Source organism: Oryzias latipes, chromosome 2 (assembly GCF_002234675.1).
Source record: "Oryzias latipes chromosome 2, ASM223467v1".
Classification (NCBI taxonomy): Eukaryota; Metazoa; Chordata; class Actinopteri; order Beloniformes; family Adrianichthyidae; genus Oryzias; species Oryzias latipes.
In genome coordinates this window covers 4982974-5002878 of record NC_019860.2, presented here as the reverse complement: position 1 = coordinate 5002878, position 19905 = coordinate 4982974, and the positions used below count along the sequence as shown (strand labels likewise).

The following is a 19905-nucleotide window of genomic DNA, read 5'->3' as shown; positions in this document are numbered from 1 at the left end:
TTACAGTCAATATTGTTTCATTTTGAACAATCCAATTTTCTGAACTAAAATGGATCCAGAACATCTTTATCCAAAACTTCAACCAGTATGACTCAGAGAGAAATTCCTGGTACTGAATAACACAGGTGAGGTTTTCTAGATTCCTTGTATTTCCTACAAGATAATCAAGTGTATATTAAATATGTGAACAAACAAACAAGAATGAATGTCAAAACCATTCACATTTTAGTTTCATAAAGTTCAGCCCGCTGTTGTTTTTCCACATCAAAATAACACAACGTGATCATCATTATGTGTCTTTTGTCCACTGTGATGCAACCAGTCCTTTTGAAATGACAGTAAAATCACTGTGTCTCAATCCAAATGGTATTTTTCAATGTTGATTTGATTTTTCTCATTTTGAAATAATTATTTTACCCAACTTCCTGTCCAACAGCTGAACGGACAGGTAGGAGCTGAAGGCTTCTTGTGTTGGATGTACATTACTGTTAGAACATGTTTGAATAAACTGCTTTTGTTTTTATTAGGATAAACTTTAGTTAGATTGATTATATTTATAATAGGCACATACTTATGCATACAAACACACACATGTAAAGCATTTCAGTCAAGCACACTAATTGTGCTAAGGTGAGCTTGCACCTGTGCTCGAGTAGATGTGTCTGTTCTATTAAGTTCTGTGGATGATGGAATGTAAAAAAAAGAAAAAACAGCGTCCGCTCATTCCTACACCAAGAGCCCCACCGAAGCAGGAGTGGTAGACCCCCTACACTAGGCCTGCACAATATACCGCAAATTTATCATTATCGCAATATCCAGCTCTGCAATATGCATATCGCAGAAGACGGCAAATATCGCAATAAATCGCAAACCCAAAATGTGTTAAAACAATCTTATGGCAGCTTGACGCATTTAACGAATCAAATAAATCCCTTTATGCTTTGACCAATCAGATGGACGCCTTCCCATTGTTGACCAATCAGATGGAGGCCTATTATGTTAGATGTTTGTCCCCCATGTCGATGAGGGTCATTTGGAGTATAATTTTAAACTGTTGCAATTAAATGGGAATGATATTTTTGTTTATTTTTCTATTTGTTTATTTACCGCAAATTATATCGTTATCGCAATATTGATCACTAATATCGCATATCGCAAGTTTTCCTCATATCGTGCAGCCCTACCCTACACACTACAGCAGATGGAGGACATCCGCCCACAGGGCAATCATGTCCACCACACAGACCAGGGCCAGCAGGACCACCACAGGGTGGTGAGAGAGCATGAAGGTGGAGGGGGATGGAGAGTGCAAGCTCCAGCCCAACCAGACGAACAGCCCCAAAATAAAAAGAACAGCCCCAAAACAAAACACCACCGTCCTCTCAACACAAACCAACGCTGCTAGCGCCTGTTCTTCTTCTGTGGTTTATTGGCAGTTGATAAACAGCTTTGTGGTGCATTACAGCCCAGAGCACAGTCCAACTCAGGGAGAGCACCCCCAACTCCAGATGAGCGGGATGCTCCCACCCCAACCCCAGGCACGAGCCAGGGCTCCGCAAGGGAGCCCCACCCCATGCTCCAGACAGACACCCACCCCGCTGGAGGTCCAAGAGAGAGCAAGGCAGGAGCTGCCCATCCACGGCCAGGAGGAGGACGCCCAAGAGAAGTGGGGGTTCCTGAAGAACATTGTAAACATGACCCGATCAGGCTCACGCCTAGCGCTCGAGGGCTAGACCAGATCTATTTGTCTGCAGGTGGATACAGTGAACGTACCTAGACATCAGCATGGACACATGACCTAGCTTAGCCAGCAGAGCTTTCTGCCAGACCAGCTGATAGACCTGATCGAGGCTGCAGCATTTTCTGTTTTATAGATGCAAGATAATCGAGTGTTAAAATAGTCCAAATTTTTGTCTTTAACATGCTTCTTGAATTTTTTTCAATCCATGCAGTAAAAGTTAAGACATTTTCCAGATGACAATTGCGGTTCACAAAAACACTCGTCAGTTTTCTAAGTTAGGTTAGTCTGTGTTTAATTATGATACTTGATTTTTGATATGATATGATTTCTGCTGTTGTATTCCTGCAGATTTCATGAGAAAATTTAAGTTAGGGGGAACTGTTTTGTCATTCACATGCCTATCTGTCCACGCATCATGAGGATCATGAGGTCATGTGATCGGTTTTGGGTAAGCTGATTGGCTGTAGTCAATGTCCAACAAATAATTTTAGAATTTTTTTAAACAAGTGTTTTATTCATTGTAAAAATTAATCATGACTTTGACAATTCTATTTCAAAGTATTTCTACCCTTTAGACTAATATCTTTGCAGACTTTCTAGACATTATTTTGATTGTTTCCTGCGTTTTAACTTTTTTTAATTTAAAAGTTGGTCTACCATCTGGATATTTATACTTGATGTTTGCTCTGCTGTCAGTTTTTGGCTCCAGAAGAAGAAAACTATTTTGGTGATGCATGGAATCACTGCCACATATTGTTCAAACCAGGAAATGAAAGTCTGGAATCTCTATTTTGATCACTTTAAATGCTTTAAAGGTTTTTTTTAAGATAAATCATTTTCTGTGAAGCTTCAAATTGAACTGGATCATTTTTTTGTTTATATGTCTAATTAATTATTATTTGTTAATAAGGAAATAAAAATTGATGTGCTATCAACTTTAATTCTTGTAGTTCTTTCTTGGATTGGACGGTAATGATAAAGTTCTGACACTGAGAACTCTCATCTTTGATTCTGGTCACAAACATTTTATTGTTTTGCTTTTTATTCATGAAAAAAATTAGTGATCACGTAAAATGGTATTTATACCATTTGAAAATCTTTATTTAATCCCTTTCCAGTGACACAAGATCAATCCAATGAATTCAAATGTTTAGTCACATACCGACTATGTTGAGCTGAAGCTGCGGGTTCCAGCTGCTATCCAGCAGTCTGCGCTGACGACAGAGCTCCTCCTCGTTCTGGACGATGGTTCCTTCAGCAGCAGAAAGTTGTTCTCTGACAGAACCTTCCTGAGGTTCTGAAGACATGGTTCCTGCTCCGATCTTCAGCTCCAACTCCCACAAACACCGCCGTCCTCTTCACTGCAGCTCCGATCGATCATCTGCTAGTCTCACAATCCCAGAAAAAAGGTCCAAACAGAAACTTTTCTCCTGCTTGGAGATTTTCCTGAAAGTTCCTGTGATCCTGCAGGAGTCAGTTCTGCTCAGCCTGCAGAGCAAACAGAAAAGACTCTGGAAGCTTCCACATGTGAAACTTCAAGACAAAGAATCCAAACAACAACATCTGATTGGTTGAGTTTTGGAGGGAAAGCTGCAACCGTCTTCTGTGATTGGTTCAGCCGTCCCTGCCCCCACTAGTCCACTGCACAGGGGGCAACATTCCAGGGGGGGTTGGTAATCTCCTCCTTCTATTGTTTCTGCCCCACTGGCTCTTTCAAAATAAAGGCTTGTTGTAGCAGAAACCTGAAAGGAACATCAGAATGGACTCAAACTGCTGCTGGTTTCAAAGCCTCGTTCTCAACTTCCAGCTGAACTCTTCATGAGTTTGAGCGTCTGTGACAAACTCTACAGTTGAACAACAGCAGTGAAAATCTCCATGGATGTCAACTGGGAGAGAATCAACATGAGATTTCCAAGAGTTTCTGCGGGAACTCATCACAAAGTCAGGAGCTGCAAGACCTGATGGGAGATCTGGGATCCTATTGTGACATGAAGGAAACTCCTTCAAAAAGGAAAGATTTCATCTGACACGATCACTTTGATGTTAACATGAAGATGGATCCCAGTGATTCAGCTGAAAAACATCCCATAATACTGTTCTAGATGGTTCTAGAGTGGTGTGGAGATTTCTAGTCTTTTCTGCGGTGAAAAGGTTCGGGTTAGAAAATAGAGATTTTCTCTCATGACCTCAATATTCATGTGAATTTATAAACTGTAACCCATAATTCAGAAAAATGTACCCAGTAATTCCAGAATAATCCTTAAATAATCCATAAAAAATTTTCTTTTTAGAGCTCATGTTTGCATAAATATACATAGATTATGACAGTTTTTTAAAAGTGACTCAACAATTTCCATAAAGTCCCAACGAAAACCTGAAATCACCACATTCTGACCTCAATCCAAAGTGAAAAAAAGTCCTGTTCTTCTTTCTACACTCAGTACCTTTTTAATGTAGAGACAGAAGAACATTTGGAAAATCATTTGATTCAGACTTCTTGATTAAAATGAAATAAATTACACAGAAAAAATCAGCAAATGAGGGAAAGAGAGGAGAGGAACCTGAGGTAAACCTGCAGGATGGAGAACATTTCTGTCAGCATCTTAACAGCAGCAGCTTTGATTGGTTTAGATCATAATAGTTTGTCTTAATTAACATAAAATTCAGTTTTCTTCATCGTCTGAGGATATGGAGCAGCAGTTCTGAGGTGAAGCAAGAAGGACAAAGAGAAGTGCTGGAGTACAGAACATCCACAAAGAAATTCATCTAAAATATTCAAAATAATCCTTGATTTAACCATCAAAGATGTCTGACCTCCATCCAGACACATTTAGGATCTCCAGCTGCAGAAAAACGTGTCAGATTTCTGTGTCGCTTCTTGAAGCTGAGAAAAAACATTTTGAACTCCAGATTTTCAAATTACAGATTAATGAAGAGAGGAAAAAACGAAAAACATGAAATAAAAGAGAATGATAAATCTACACAAAGACTGAAAAGGATCCCAGTGCATCATGGGATATCCCCCTTTATCAATTGTTGTGGCAGAACCTCAGTCCTGTCAGCCTCTATAAACTCAGTCTGAGTGTGGAGCTGCTTTCTGGAGGATGTTTTCTCTCATCTGCTCCTTTGTTTTCCACGGAGTGAACTGATGACATTAGATGAGGAATGTGTCTTCCTCTCAGTCTGTTTGCTGGTTTTTCAGCAATGAAGGTTTGTAGTTTCGATCCAAAAATGTCATGGAAGTAAAATCTCACATTCAGATTCAAGTGGACTGTCAGAGTTTAATAATAACCTCAGGACAGAGATAACCTGATCTGATTCATTCCTACGTGTTTTTACTTCATGAGTCGTTACAAAAATCCATTTCAGGTTCCAACAAACCAACAGTCCACTCAGACAATGTTTCCTCCTTCAGTGTCACATCCAGAAACACTGAACAGTCTTCATCAGTGAAGAAGATTCTCATCTTCTCACCAGCTTCCTGCTCTGAAGGAAACATCTTCATCATCATCATGGACAGCTAGACCAACCTCTGTAGAAACACAATCCTCTAGTTCCAGACTAAAGAAATGATCCCTGAAAGTAGAGTCTTAGTGAGTTCTGGATGTTGTTTGTCCTCTTCTGTCTGCAGACAGGAACTCCTGCTCCTGGTCTCCTCCTCTCCTCCTCCCTGAAAGCTGGTGAGAAGATGAGAATCTTCTTCACTGATGAAGACTGTTCAGTGTTTCTGGATGTGACACTGGAGGAGGAAACATTGTCTGAGAGGACTGTTAGTTTGTATTAAGATTAAATATTTGTTGTTTCTTTCTATGAAAGCAGAAACCAAAAACCAAGCAGAAATGTGTGCTGCAGATGCCATGTTTGCCACTAGAGGGCAGCACAGCAGCTTCAGTCTTTGTCATTGTTGCTGTGTGAGCCTGAAGGAGCTTCAAAGTGAGCTGCAGCTTGGTTCAGACAAACCTCCACATTCACACACAGATGTGATCCTGAAGAAGTCTGAACAGAACATTTCAGGAGAACTCTTCAGTCCAGAACATGAGCCTGCATTGTTCCTGAAACTGGGATCAGAGTTCTGCTCTCTGCTCCAACAGAACCACCTTCATGAGCTCCTGGTTTCTTCTGGATCCTCCAACATTCAGACGCTCTCTGACTGAGTTCATGTCTGCACAGAAGCCTTCAGGATTCTCTTCTTCCACACGTCTTTCACTCTGAAACTCTCTTCTGAATGTGGATCATCTCAGTCAGACGTTCAGCAGCATCAGAGCCGTGCATGTGCTCCTCCTCATGAGTCCTGAAGCTGCACCGTCAGCTGCAGAGCTTCAGAGCGGCTTCCTTCTCAGACTTTCCACTTTCTTTGGCTCTCTGGCTCTGATGCTGCTGCTGCTGCAGAAAAACCAGCAGCTGCAGAAAAACTCTGCAGAGACTCACAGAGAGAGGATGGAGGCAGCAGATGAAGCTGCTGCAGACTGACAGCTGATGGAACTGAAGCACTTTCTACATTCTAGTTCCAAATGTTCTACAGAATCAATCAGAGGTTGAAAGTCTTCCTCAGTACTCGAGTACTTTAGTTCAGCAGCTCCTCTTTTCCTCTAAGGTGAAGCTTCATGTGGACGACTTCTTCTTCTCTCCTCTTTTCTGGAGCTTGGGCTCCATGCAGTCTGATCAGCTCTGATTTGGGCTTCAGTTGATGTTTGTGATCAGAAACTCTGGATTCTTCTTAGAAGGAGACGTTCTGCCTCTTTAGCAGAGAGCAGAACCTTTCTACCTCTAAAATGAGAGTCAAAACCCGTCTCTGAATGCCCCCAGGTGTGTGTTGTCACCTTCAAAAATAAAAAAATAAAAAAATAAAGTTGTCTATCTATCTATCTATCTATCTATCTATCTATCTATCTATCTATCTATCTATCTATCTATCTATCTATCTATCTATCTATCTATCTATCTATCTATCTATCTATCTATCTATCTATCTATCTATCTATCTATCTATCTTCATCCAACAGAGGCAGCTTAGACTCAGAGGTTCAGAAAATGGATGGATGGATGGAGGAATGTTGGTCTTCAACTGTTTGACTTTTTCATTCTGAAATAGTCTTCTTTAGGTCTAGTCAGAGAAATATGGGAGTTCTTGTCATCATATTTGCTGCTTCATTTGATTGACAGCCCCTGCTGAACACAATTGAAGTTTTTCAATGAGTTGAGAAAAATGATTGAAGTTTGAACAAAACTAAAAAAAGTTTCTGTGACTTTCAAATCTCAACTTTTAAGGCCTCTGAGGAGAGGAGGATGTCTTCCTATAGACACCTATATACTTCTATATAAATTGTAGGGGTGTGTATTGGCAAGAGTCTGGCGATACAATATCCCGATATTTTACCGAAACATATTTCTTTCTGTTTTTTTTAAATATGACTTTGAAAAAACTCAACCTGAATTTTAATGTCTTCCACTGTAATAAAATGGTCAAATTCAGTTTATTTAATGGTCACAATGTTGAGCACTGCAATTGCATTTCATATATAAGTTGCGTTTACCAAAGCAAATTCATAGTGCTTTTATTTTGGTAAGTTAAAATATAGAAAGGGAACAGTCAACATTGTCTGATTTAAAAAATATATATACAGTGATCCCTCGCTATAACACGGTTTACTTTTCACAGTTTCGCTACTTCACGGATTTGCATCGTGGATTGTGTTCTGCATTCTGATTGGCTAAAAAGTCACTCCGCTTCTTCTCTACCTGTGCGTCAATAACGTTACAGTTTAATATGCACACGTACGTCAAACAGCTTGCCAAATTTATATTATGTACGTGCAAATTCTCTTGATGGTGGCATGTCCGTGTATAATGATCTTTTTTCAAAGAAGAAAAAAGAGCGACGACAACTGTCAATCACTATGTTTTTGTCCCGAACAAACACAGCTGCACTGCGGGCTTCATGAGAAGAAAACACTGCAGAGGGGAGTCAGGATGCAGCGGCTCAGTCTGAAATTAGAGCAGTTAAATACACCTGAGTCACTATTTGTCCGACTGTACTTTGTATTTTTTTTTTCATTATCATTTTAAATTTCCTCCCGTTTAATCCAATTACTCGGGTCGCGGTGGGCGTGGCTAATCTCCGCGATTTGAAGCCTTCTGTTCACGTCGATGATTCAAATTATTATCTGACAGTACAGTACAGAAGTTATTTGTTGAAAAAAACGTTTTAAAGTACTTTGATTAGTGAAACAAATGCTTGAGCCTGTAAAATGGTTTGTTCTTTCTTTTCAATGTATAATAGAGTATTTAATTGTATAATAATTGTAAAAAAAAAAAGGTTTCTACTTCACGGATTTTGGCTATCACGGGTTCTTTCTGGAACGTATCCCCCGCGAAAAACAAGGGTTTACTGTATACATATTTTTAAGTGTAAGAAAAAACAAAGAATGAATGAGCCTTAACCAATAAGTTTCTATTGGGTGTTGGAAAATATAATCTGTCGCTTTGAGATTACTTTCCTTGTTGCATGTTCAAAAAGGTCGAGAAGAAGAAAACCACGGGATTCGGCCGGATTAAGTTTAACAAATTTATTCCCTAACAATATTTCTAAAAAGTGAAAGATAATAAAACAGAATAAAACAGATCATCTGGGTTCCCAAAGTTTCAGAGCTTACACAGCGCCGAATTACAAACGTCTTAACGTGTCAGCCTGTTGGGAACAAAGGAAAGTTCCTCCGTCCAGCTGTTTTAAAATGTTGGTTTCAGCCTCCTCCTTCGTAGCACAGTATGGCGTCCAGACTCCTCTTCTGGACGCTCGGATTGGCTGGCAGGGAGCCTGCCTACCTCCGTTAGTCCATATTTGAAATTACAGCATTTGGTCCTGGCTTCCTGCTTCAAACGTCCAGGGGGGTTATTTCAAAGACGGACCACTGTCCGACCACCAACGGTGTCCCCATGGGGGTCCAGCACAGCCGCCCGGATCCCTCTCCGCAGGCAGTCAGTCCCAACCCTTTGTCCTTCTCATGCGAGTTGACACCTCCAGGGTTTCCCATGATTTAAATTGAATCCTGGAGACAATTTAATTCTGGTCCATGTCAGATCTACAGTTAAGGCTTCCAGATGGTCTTAGAAGATCAAAGACTGTTTTCTCCTGGAGGGGGATGAGTTTGCAGCTGCAGCATGAAAACCTCTTTACATATGCAATTATCAGGAAGTCCCTTTTAATTTAAATGACTGAAACCCACACACAGTAAACCTGAAAGAAAACCTTCAAAGAAATTAAGATAAGATAAAAACCTAGGAGAAATAAAAACCACAAAAAATAAATTCCTTCATGGGGAAATAAAATGCTGGTTATTTTCAGCATTAATGTAGCTTCTCTAGTGCTTTTGAACAGTTCAGGAGCCTGAATGGTGCTTTAAAAATAAAGGGTGGGGGATACACACTGATTCTTTCCAGAAACAATAAAGTGTGATGATGAGGCAGCATGACAGAACGAAGGAAAGTTCATTTAATGTGACAAAAAAAGGTGCTTTACATGTCTGCTCTGCTGCACCTTTGCAGCCACGCTTCTCACACACGGAAGTAAACTGGTAAAGCTGATCACCACAACGTCAGCCTTTTTCAGAGCATTGTACACATCCCTCTGATCCATCAGGTCCCCAAACTAGAACCCATTGCTTTGAGGTTCTGCAGAACTTTAGCCCGCTTTGCTAGCATGTTAGCAGATGCTAAGTGCATTAGCCGCTGCCGTGCTTCACTCGTATTTATCTGAGCCGCTAAAAAGCACAGCAATCCACGTTTTTATATGTTGCTGGCAGCAACATGGCTCAGAGTTTCTGTTTGGTATCCATTCAAGTAAAAACGAAGTATTTCATAACAACAGAACAAGCTGCCTCTGGCGGCAGTCTTCTGTTGTCTTGCGCAGAGTAGAGCTGCTCTAAGAGGCTCCGTGTTCTCTGCTGCCAACTAGCGGTCGGAGGGTGAAGTGGACAACAAGAGTCAGACGCTGAAGGCGCTTGCCAAATGAAGTATTGTGATATATTGCCGAATCGATTTTTTCTTACACCCCTAAGAAATAGAGATACTGATGCATTATGGGAAGAAATCCATTTGTAGTTGGATTTGGATCTTTTACTGCACCACAGTTGTTACAAATGTCAATGAAAAGACCTTAAAATGAGGGTTTGAACTTGCTGTTGACAGAACAGTCCATTACTGCAGGAGGACGGGGGGGGGGGGGGGGGGGGGGGTAAAACCCTTTTAACTGGACAATTTGATGTCAATTCAGTGTTTTTTATTTTTATTTCCAGAGTTAAATAAAAATGGTCATTAATTTATTTCAGAATAATTTTGTGTATTCAGCTCGAAGCCTCCAGAGTGCTGGGGGCCCCAAGTCCCCCCCCCCCCCCCAGCGGTGGACAATCATAAACAGCAGAGAGGAGAGGCGGAGCCTAAGTGCTGAATTTGCTGAAATCATTGAATTGATGTCATTCATGTTTCAGCAAAGTCCTAAAGTCCATTTTTAGCAATTATTCATGACAGGAAATGAAACCACGTGGTTGTGCCTTTCCCCGGGGAGTCTGATTCCTGGATGGGCCCGCCCTCTGACCCCAGGCCTGTCCTGCCCCCTCCTAGTCATCCACCTCCTGTTGGAACAGTAACATCTGTCCACCACTAGAGGGCCTCAGCTCTGTTCTGTTCGCTCAGCTGATGATAAAAAAAAGTCATAATTCTGGAACCAGAACAGATGAAGCTGAAATCCATGAAACTCAAAGACAATATAGATTTGAATCTGGTTTCAGATCTAGTTTTTATTGAATTATGATGCAAGAATCAGAGACAAATATGAAATGTTCAGTGGTCTTTTCTCTAGGAGGAAAATGAAATGGTTCAGTCCAACATTTGAGATTGTTGCTGTCAGACCATGAAAACTGTCAGAAACAGCAGGATTAGCGGTTGTATTCATGTCTGGTGAGGGTTTTTTACATCATCTGAATGGGATTTTTGTGATCCAGAACATTTGACATCGTTGATCAAGAAGAACCAATCAGAGCTTTTCTGAGTCTCAACGCTTGTAATGAGCTGTTTCCACCAGCAGGGGGCGACAATGTTCAGCTCCTGCTCCAACTTGAAGCAGTGGGAGGAAAAGTGACGTCACATCCTCCATGTTTCTGGAAGAATTGGTGAAGATATGAGCCCTTTATGTCTCTGACTTTAATCAAACTTTTATTTCAGACTCAGGTGGTCCATAGGAGGAAAAGAGAATAAAATAAAACATAAGATACAAATACAGTATTTATAATAAAAAGTAAAAAGATATAACTTAAAAAGAGTATAATCGCTGTATCCAGTGTTTCCTTAGGGCAGAAGTGTAGCGGCATGAGCTTCTTTTGGGATCAGTCAGAGACATGATAATTGAGTTCTTAGATTTGTCCAGGCGTTCCATGAGGCTGTATGTAAGCTTACGCAGTAGAGCTTCACAGGTGGGGATGTGAGCGTCCACAAACAGCTGACTGGCTCTGTACCACCTGGGCACCTGTAGCAGAAGCCTAAAAGCATCATTATAGGCCACTAAGAATTTGTGGAATGTCCCACGTCCATAGTTCCACCAAAGAGGGGCCGTATACAGAGGAGTGCAGTAAGATCTGAACAGCGAACACTTCACTTGAAGAGAACATGCACTGAATTTTCTCATCAGCATATTTGCCTGAGCATAGAGTTTACAGTACTGTCTCTGAATGTCTCTATCATCCCTCCAATCGTCAGTAATGAAATGTCCAAGATATTTGATAGATGATGTTTGTTCCAGAGGCGTTCCACAAAGCTTAAAAACAGGAAAGTTTACATTTCTGTCGTCTTTGGTCCTTACGATCATTACTTTGCTTTTGGAGGGATTGTATTTTATGTCAAAGTCTCTGCCATAGTCAGAACAAACTTTTAAAAGTGTTTGTAACCCAGCACTGTAGGGGCTAAAAATGACAAGGTCATCAGCATACATAAGATGATTAAAGGTTTGACATCCAACAACACATCCAGTTTTGCACAGATTCAGATTAGTGGATAGGTCATGAATATACACATTGAATAGAAATGGAGAGAGGATCCCCCCCTGTTGAACTCCATTGCTTACACAAAAAGGCTCTGATAAGACATTGCCCCATTTGACTGCCATTGTTTGATTAGCATACCAGAAAGCCAGGAGTCGTACAAGATATTTGGGCACTCCTCGATTAATTAGCTTCTGAAAAAGCTTGAGGTGGTTGACCCTGTCAAAGGCCTTAGTGGCATCAATAAAACACAGAAATACAGATGTATTCAGATGCAGGTATTTCCCAACTATTTCCTGTAACGCGTAGATACACATATCAGTGCCGAGGCTTTTTTTAAAACCAAATTGGTTCTCACTTGTTAAAAGATGCACTTCGAGTCTAGTCAATAAAACATATTCTAAAATTTTTGAAATGTTGCTGGAAAGGGCAATCGGTCTGTAGTTCGACAGACTATTTAAACTGGCGGTCTTGTCTTTGATGACGGGAATTAATACAACTGAGAGAATTGAATCAGGCAGGACTCCATGGGTTAAAAAGCCAGTGAAACACATGGCCAGCAGGGGCAGTAATTTAAAACTTGAATATTTTAGATGCTCGACTGTGATGTCATCAAGACCACATGCTTTGCCTTCTTTTATCTTTGAAATTGCATCTTGAATCTCACTTGCACGAATAACCATTGTATCTGTAAAATCCACATTGTCAATAGAAACTGCATGACTTTTTACCGAATTAAGCAGGTCAGAATAATGCTTACGCCATAGATCAGCAATGTTATCAGCACCACATACACCTTCAATGTTGGATGGCAATGAAGTTTTACGATTATTCATAGAATTAACCTCCTTCCAGAATTTATGGTAATCATTATTTTGTAGACCTCTGGCCAGAGAGTCTGCTCTCATCATGTTTTCTTGCCTTTTGAGAATGCGAAGTGAATATTTGAATCTAGCAGTAGTCATTTTCTTGCTCTCAAACAAGGCACCTTGACGAGGCTTCCCAGCTTCATGCCAGAGTCTGAAAGCGTCCCTGGCTGCAGCATGATGTTCAGCTACAAAGTCATTCCAGCCTGGCTTGACAGTCCAGCTTTTAAGACTCCTGCTTCGTAGGCAAAGACTACTATCTTTTACAGCTTTTACTATATTTTCATAGAGTTTACACAATTCATTGCAATGAGTAGTATTTTTGCAGTTTGGATCACAGCATGCCAGCGCATCCCTGGGCAATTTTACAGCCTGCAGCTGAGCATCGGTGGTTGCCGTGTATTTATTGATGTCCTCATTTGTAACTTTGGACCAATCAAGTTTATCTGTAAGATCGTTATTATCTTTCGCCACAAGAGATGGTACATTTGCCACATTTAAGGAGAAGATTATTGGTATGTGATCAGAGGTAGCCAAGTTATACAGGATTTCTATGTTACTCAGAGAAGCATGAGCATCCGCAGTACAGATACAGTGGTCCAGCCATGAGGTGGAATGCCAGGCATCACTGATATAAGTAAAGCTTGTATCTGGGAGAAGTATTTTACTTGATAAGGTGAGATTATTTTCTTCACAGTAAGAAGTTAAATGATTACCAAATATTGATGAGTCATCTGAGAGATCAGCATTAAAATCTCCCATAACAAACACACAAGTGGAGCTGCTATCCTCAATATATGCTTTTATGGATGCTAATTTGTGCAAGAATTCGTCCTCCAATAGATTAGACTCATAGGGCATGTAGACATTTAGAATTGTAAATTTCTTTTCATCAATGTCGATTTCCAAGCCAACAGCCCAATCAACATTAAGCCTCACAACATTAACAGCAGCATCATACTTAACATTCCAGAGGATAGCCACGCCCCCAGGAATTCTACCTCGAACGATTCTGGTACTCAGATCAGTGGTGGATTCACCAGCACCATGAAAATCCACATGTAATGAGTTTAGATTGTCCAAGTCCTGTTTGGCAAGCCAAGTTTCTTGCAAACATAATACATCACACTCATTCAAAAGTTTATCAACGACATAGCGACTGGATTTATCTGCAACACTGTGACCAGACCGCAAGCCACGCGTATTATATGATACAATCCGCATGATGATTTGTTGTCAAGTAAGATGACACAAGAGGTTTAGGCGTTGGATTCACCGCCATCCCCCACAGGAACTGAGGCCTTATTCACACTCCAAGTGATTTCTGGGGCCAGAGAACCTCTGGCTGCAGAAGTTTGTTCTTTCCGGCGGGGTTCATAGTAGCGCCTCACATAAACACCATCAGGCCAAAGCTCAGGCGCGTACATGTCTGCCACAGCGTTACATTCAGCCGTTATGTGAAAGGAGCTGAATCTTCCGTGAACAGTCTCAATTTTCCTGCATTTAACTTCCCGTCCCATCTTGCCTTCCAGGTACTTGTTAAGTGTAACAGCATCCAAACTTGGGTCAAATTTGGTTGCAAAAACACTCACCATCTTCGTCTTCACTGCGTGAATATTAGAAACAGAGGCAGTTCCAATAATACCGGGAGTTTTGCGCGCACGACCAGCTGCGCGATTCACTTGCGGCTTTGAAACTGAAGCAGGTTTTACATCCATTCCTTTCTGCCGGCGTCCTTCTCGCACAACAACACTCCACAGTGGCGTCGGAGCTTGTCCTGCAGGCTGTTTGGCCTTACTGCACGTTGGTTCCTCGGCGTTTGTTGACTCAGCACCGCTGAGTGGTTCAGCGTCGGCGCGCTGCTGCTCCATCATAGTGATCCGGTTGTCCATCGATGTCGTTACAGCATGAAGATTTTCATAAGCAGTAGTTTGAGACTCCAGAGTGAGTTTCATGCAGCGCATGTCATTGTTTATTTGCTCCATCCGTGCCAGCAGCGCTGAGACATCAACATGGTTGAATGACACAGGAGGCAGTTCATCCAAATAGTGCGAGACAAATCTTGGAATATTGTCCCCACACTCGTTTAGCACTTTCAAACAAATCTTTACGTTGTTAATATCCTTTTGCGTGCCTTTGTGAGTGATGCAGCGTTGAGAGGTATTAGGGCAGACCTCGAACAAAACTTTCTTTGACGATTCAATTCGCTCAGAGCTGAAATTGTTTGTTACAAGTAAAACAATTTCATCATGACTCAGTGTTCTCATTTTCACGGCAATAAAGTTTAGGAGTTCGTCTTCCACAAATATCCTACCATCGCTGGTTTTAATGATCTCCGGTTTAATGCGGGAGAGACCTGAAAGACGTCTTTCCTCCTCTGCTGCCATCGAAAAAAAAAAACTTTGATGTTTGAATTAGATCATTTGATTCTTTTCAAATGTTCTATTTTTAATGGCCAAAATTAGTTAATGAATCAAAAAATGAACAAAATGATTCTATGAAAGTGATTCTATGGTTCTAATACTCAGAATAATGTTTAGAAATGATCAAAAAAGGACATTGAAGGAGTTTTAGAGCAGTTTTCTGCTTAATTTCAATAAGAAAAGAACAAATTCAAAGTTAGTTGTTAGTTTGTACCTCTGATAATCCTAAAATGTGTGCTTTTATTGTGAAAAGCCGTTTTCAAAGTGGATCCAGGAGCTAAATGGAGCTGAGAGTCTGGATGGAGTAGAAACTGGTTTCCTCTAAATGGGAACATTTCTCCTTCTCTTCATCCAAACCCCAGATGTACCCGGGTAGACTTTCAAGAATGTTCCCGTTTCTGAAACATGGATTTATTTCTGGAAGACGCCATTTTTGTCCCTAAATGTTGGATTCAGTCTGAATTCCAGTCCCACTCCCAGCATTCCTGCTCCTCTTTAGCTCCTCCTCTTCCTCCTGATCAAAGTTTGAAGCCCAGAGCCAAAAGTGCGTCTGCAGCTGCTTCTGCTCCTCCTGAGTCCTGCCTCTCCTCCTCTGGGAGCTCCTGCATCCTCCTGCGCTCCTCCCTGTCCTCCAGCATCATCAGGAGGCTTTCAAAAGGCTTTCTGGAATGTTCCAAAGGTCCTGCTTGGTTCAGGTTGTTGCTGGTGGTGGAAAGAGCTCCTGCAGACCTCTTTGCTGTTGGAAGGATCTTCTGTCTGCAGACTCTCTGATGCTCCAGCAGGAGGCGCTGCAGTGTGCTCCTCCTCATGAGTCCTGAAGCTGCACCGTCAGCTGCAGAGCTTCAGAGCTGCTTCTTCTCAGACCACTTTCTTTGGCTCTGCCGTTTTATTATATTGTTGTTATTATCATTATTATTATTTATCTTAATTTCTTCCCCCCCGCCATCGACATCATTATGTGAGCGACAGACAACACTCCAGACCAGCTGGTGGCGCTAAAGCACCATGACGCTGTTAGCCAAACAAAGAAGAAGAACAGCACGAGGCGCTAGCAGCGTTAGCTTGTCATCAGGCTAGCAGCGTTAGCTTGTGTTGAGAGGACGGTGGTGTTTTGTTGGGACGTTTGTGAGGTTTTTGGACAGAAAGGACGATACGTGGTTCGTGTGGGAACTCTCAGCATTTTCCAAAGTGTCGTAAATGAGTGAAGAAGTGTTGAACGGAAAGACAACGTGGATTGCTGTGATTGTGAGACTAGCAGATGATCGATCGGAGCTGCAGTGAAGAGGACGGCGGTGTTTGTGGGAGTTGGAGCTGAAGATCGGAGCAGGAACTATGTCTTCCTTTCAGTTTCTGAGAGAGTTGATAATTGAGCGACTAGCTGCTGCTGCTGAAGAAATCTTCCGACTCTGTGAAGGAACCATCGTCCAGTACGAGCAGGAGCTCTGTCGTCAGCGCAGACTGCTGGATGTCATCTGGAAACCACAGCTGCAGCTACACCACATAGGTATGTGACCTTCATCAGAGAAACAGAGAAGCCCTTTGAGCTTCATGCTTTTCTTTGTGGGGACCCGTCTGTCACTCAGTGGTGGTTCTACAATAATTTACTCCCAGGGCGATAAACCAATCATTTTCCTGTTTTACTTTGTGTACGAATTGTGCCATACAAATAAAATTGCCTTGTCTTACTCTCACAAGAACATTTCAACAAAAAGTTACTTAAGTAATTGTAACACGTTACTACTCACCTCTGCATATATATTTATTTCAATTAGTCTCTTCTGGTCATCCAGACTCCTCAGACATTTTCTCCAATGTTTACAGAGTTTATTGATGCTTAAAAAAAACCAAAAGTCCTGGAAACGTATAAAACGCTCCTTGTTGTGTTTGTGTCCCTGTAGCCCTCCCTCAACATTGGATGACTGAAGAGGAAGATCTCCTCATCCAGCAGAGGAACTTCAGAGTGGAACTGGAGGAACCAGAACCTCCACAGATTCAAAAGGAACCAGAACCTCTACAGATTAAAGAGGAACCAGGGGAACTTTGCATCAGTCAGGATGAAGATCAGCTTGCTCTGAAGCAGGAGACTGATACCTTGATGGAGATTCCTACTTATGAGGAAGATGAGAACAGTGAAGCAGATCTAAACAATCAGCAGAGTTTTAATGTAACTGATAGTCAGGATGAAGAAGGAAACCAACATGAAGAATCAACATCAACTACAGATGAAGAGACAGACCCACAGAACAGAGATCAGGGGAAGATAACAGACAGAAGACATGTCCAAAGTGTGGACAGCTCTCACATGTCAGCAGGTCAGTGTGACTCTGATCTTCATCTCCACACTATCGGTATGTTCACTTCAACAACGGTTTTGTCTTGAGCTTCAAGCTCTCCAAACATGCAGTCCATCAACAGCGTGTCCTGGAAGAGTCTCTTCTGTCCCTTCCAGTTGAAAAGACAGAAGACATTGTTGGTCAGTGCAGCCGACAACACTCTACAAATCATATGATCTTAGTTAATCCCTCCAGCTAACGACAAACAGGAAACCTTAACAGAAAAAAACAGAAAATTGTTAGCAGATAAAAAAGTACAATCTGACTGTTTTGTCGTCTGTGGTTCTAAGTTTGTAGTTCAGTTCTTTTCAGCAGATTTCTCTGTCAAACCCAAAATCCATCTAAACCTCTTTGATGTCTCCATGGCCCCATTTACACTGCATGGTTCAAGTGACCCAATTCCGATTTTTTTTCCTCTCATGTGGCACAGATCGAATATGACCGGTGAGCGTGTAAGCAGGAAAAAAGCGCATGGATTCCGATTTTCTCAGATCGGATACCGGCCTCATTCATATGTGGAAATAAATCGGATACAAATCGGATACGTGCATTTGCGTGTGCCATGTAAGCAGACAAGTCGGATATTCCCCATTAAATGCGAGTCGTACGTCAGTGACGTCAACTAAGGACACCACCAACTGAGATCACATGACTCATTAAAGTGCTTTTGTGCACTGATTTTGCTGTCAGCGTGTTACCTTTCAGCCTCAGGCTTCAGACCGTAGTTGGAAACCGCTTTTATTCCCGGTCCGGTCCCAGTCGGGACGCAAACGGTAACTAATCAAGCCATTGCTCTGGAACAGGCTAGAAGCCGTTTATTTCTTTCCTTGTGTTGCGGAGTGGGAGTGTGTATGTGATGGGGACCGTGTGTGTGTGTGTGGTGTGTGCGTGTGCCGAGAGGAGAGGAGGTGTGAGCGCGGAGCGGGGGAGTGTCGGGGAACCGTAAATTAAAAATGAGGTGTCTCCCCCAAAAGTTTCGTAGTCTTTCATAACGCAATCTGGAGGCTGAGGGTTCCAAACGGGAAAGTGAACCCCGAAGGAGAATCCGCCTTTGGCCCTGGATAAAATCTCCCATGCGTTTCTGACCACGGTCGGAAAAAGAGAAGTCATCGCGCAGGAAAGGTTCAACACTTGGATCAAACACTTATTTCAAAACTGATCAAACTTTTTCCTCTCCCCTCTGGAGCGCCCAAGGCAATGCCTCCTTCGTCGCTGCGTTGCCTCCATGACAACCGCAGTCACAAAAGTCCGAAAGAGGTCTGCGGAAGGCAGAAATGCTGCTACGTAGTCCTCAGAACATCTACGTTTGATAGTTTCAGCATATAGTGTAAATGCAAAAATCGGATACGGGTAACTACGGCTGGGTAGCTCGGTTCAATTCCATTTTATTTGTATAGCCCAAAATCACAACAACAGTCATCTCGATGGGCTTCGAAGTAAAACATGAACTCAAAAGGATCATGAATACAAAGAGTTCAATAGGAAAATACTAAAATGAACTAACAAACTGACTAAGCTATACTGGCATCCCTGCCCTTAGACCCCCCTTCGCGGTAAGGAAAAACTCCCAAAAAAAACCGGATTCCGGAAAAAACGAAGAAACCTCAGGGGTGCCCACATGAAGGAGGGATCCTCCCCCAGGACGGACAGGCGATTTACCAGAACTCTTGGAGAAGAATGAACTTATCTAAATCTACAACTACATATATAAAGTCCAGCAGACGAGCTTCATCCAGCCGTGGTTGGGGGGACAGTCAAAGGCGCGAGTCAGGCCGGAGACAGGATCCACAGCCAGGTGTAGGAGCGGGAGCAAAGGCGAGATAAACGGTCAGGAACAGGAGCACGGATGAGCCAACTGGAGTCTGGAAGCACTCCCACTCCCCAGGAGGGGAGAGGAGTTTTTTTCGCGTCGGTGTGCACACTCACATTGGTGCCCTTTGTTTAGTCAAGAGGCGTTAAACGTTGGCGAAAATCGTGGGCGAAATTCGTCCCTGTGTGTACGGGCCTTAAGACAGGGGCTTGGTGGCTAAACGCTCTACCTACTTTTACTAATTCTAAGAACCACAAGCAGTCCTGCATTCTGCGAGAGAAGTGTTCTTATTGGATGGCAAGGGACCATGAGGTCCTTAATATAGGACGGGGCCATTCCATGTAAGGCCTTATAGGTTAACAGGAGGATCTTGAACTTGATTCTAGAATCAACTGGGAGCCAATGGAGCGAAACTAACACAGGAGTGATGTGATGTCTTCTGCTTAGTGTCTGAATTGTTCTCCATCTTTCCTGGACTGATTCTTCCTCCAGTGCAGCTTCACCTTCATCAAACTGCTCCTCATTGGTGGGTGGAAACACAACAGGGAGGTTTTTCTGTGTCCAGTTCAGCTCCATGAATGTTCAGGCTGTTTAACGTCAGTGATTTCAGTTTAGAAAAACTGCATCTCTGCTGAGATTTGGTTCACTTCCATAAGAACCTCAGCAGCATCAGGATCATTTTGTTGATGGTTTGTCTGTGGAAT

At 42.1% G+C, this 19905-nt stretch overlaps 4 protein-coding genes and 1 pseudogene across 5 annotated transcripts in view; 2 read left to right on the top strand and 3 right to left on the bottom strand.

Moving 5' to 3' along the window:
* The window catches only part of LOC101163225 (gastrula zinc finger protein XlCGF57.1), a 466623-nt gene that overhangs the window by 7461 nt on the left and 439257 nt on the right, over positions 1-19905 (bottom strand). The gene's annotated exons all lie outside the window — the stretch shown is intronic.
* LOC110013959 (gastrula zinc finger protein XlCGF57.1-like) overlaps positions 1-19905 on the bottom strand; it is a 317596-nt gene that overhangs the window by 206275 nt on the left and 91416 nt on the right. The window lies entirely within an intron of this gene.
* The window catches only part of LOC101172629 (zinc finger protein 436-like), a 1005429-nt gene that overhangs the window by 960734 nt on the left and 24790 nt on the right, over positions 1-19905 (top strand). The gene's annotated exons all lie outside the window — the stretch shown is intronic.
* Positions 5129-5333, bottom strand: LOC111946587 (annotated as a pseudogene).
* Positions 16376-19905, top strand: part of LOC111948636 (gastrula zinc finger protein XlCGF57.1-like) — a 187877-nt gene continuing 184347 nt past the window's right edge. The window contains exon 1 of the mRNA XM_023962466.1: positions 16376-16562. Within this exon, the coding sequence (XP_023818234.1) occupies positions 16391-16562 (172 nt within the window). The 5' untranslated portion in view covers positions 16376-16390. The remainder of the gene's footprint in view (positions 16563-19905) is intronic.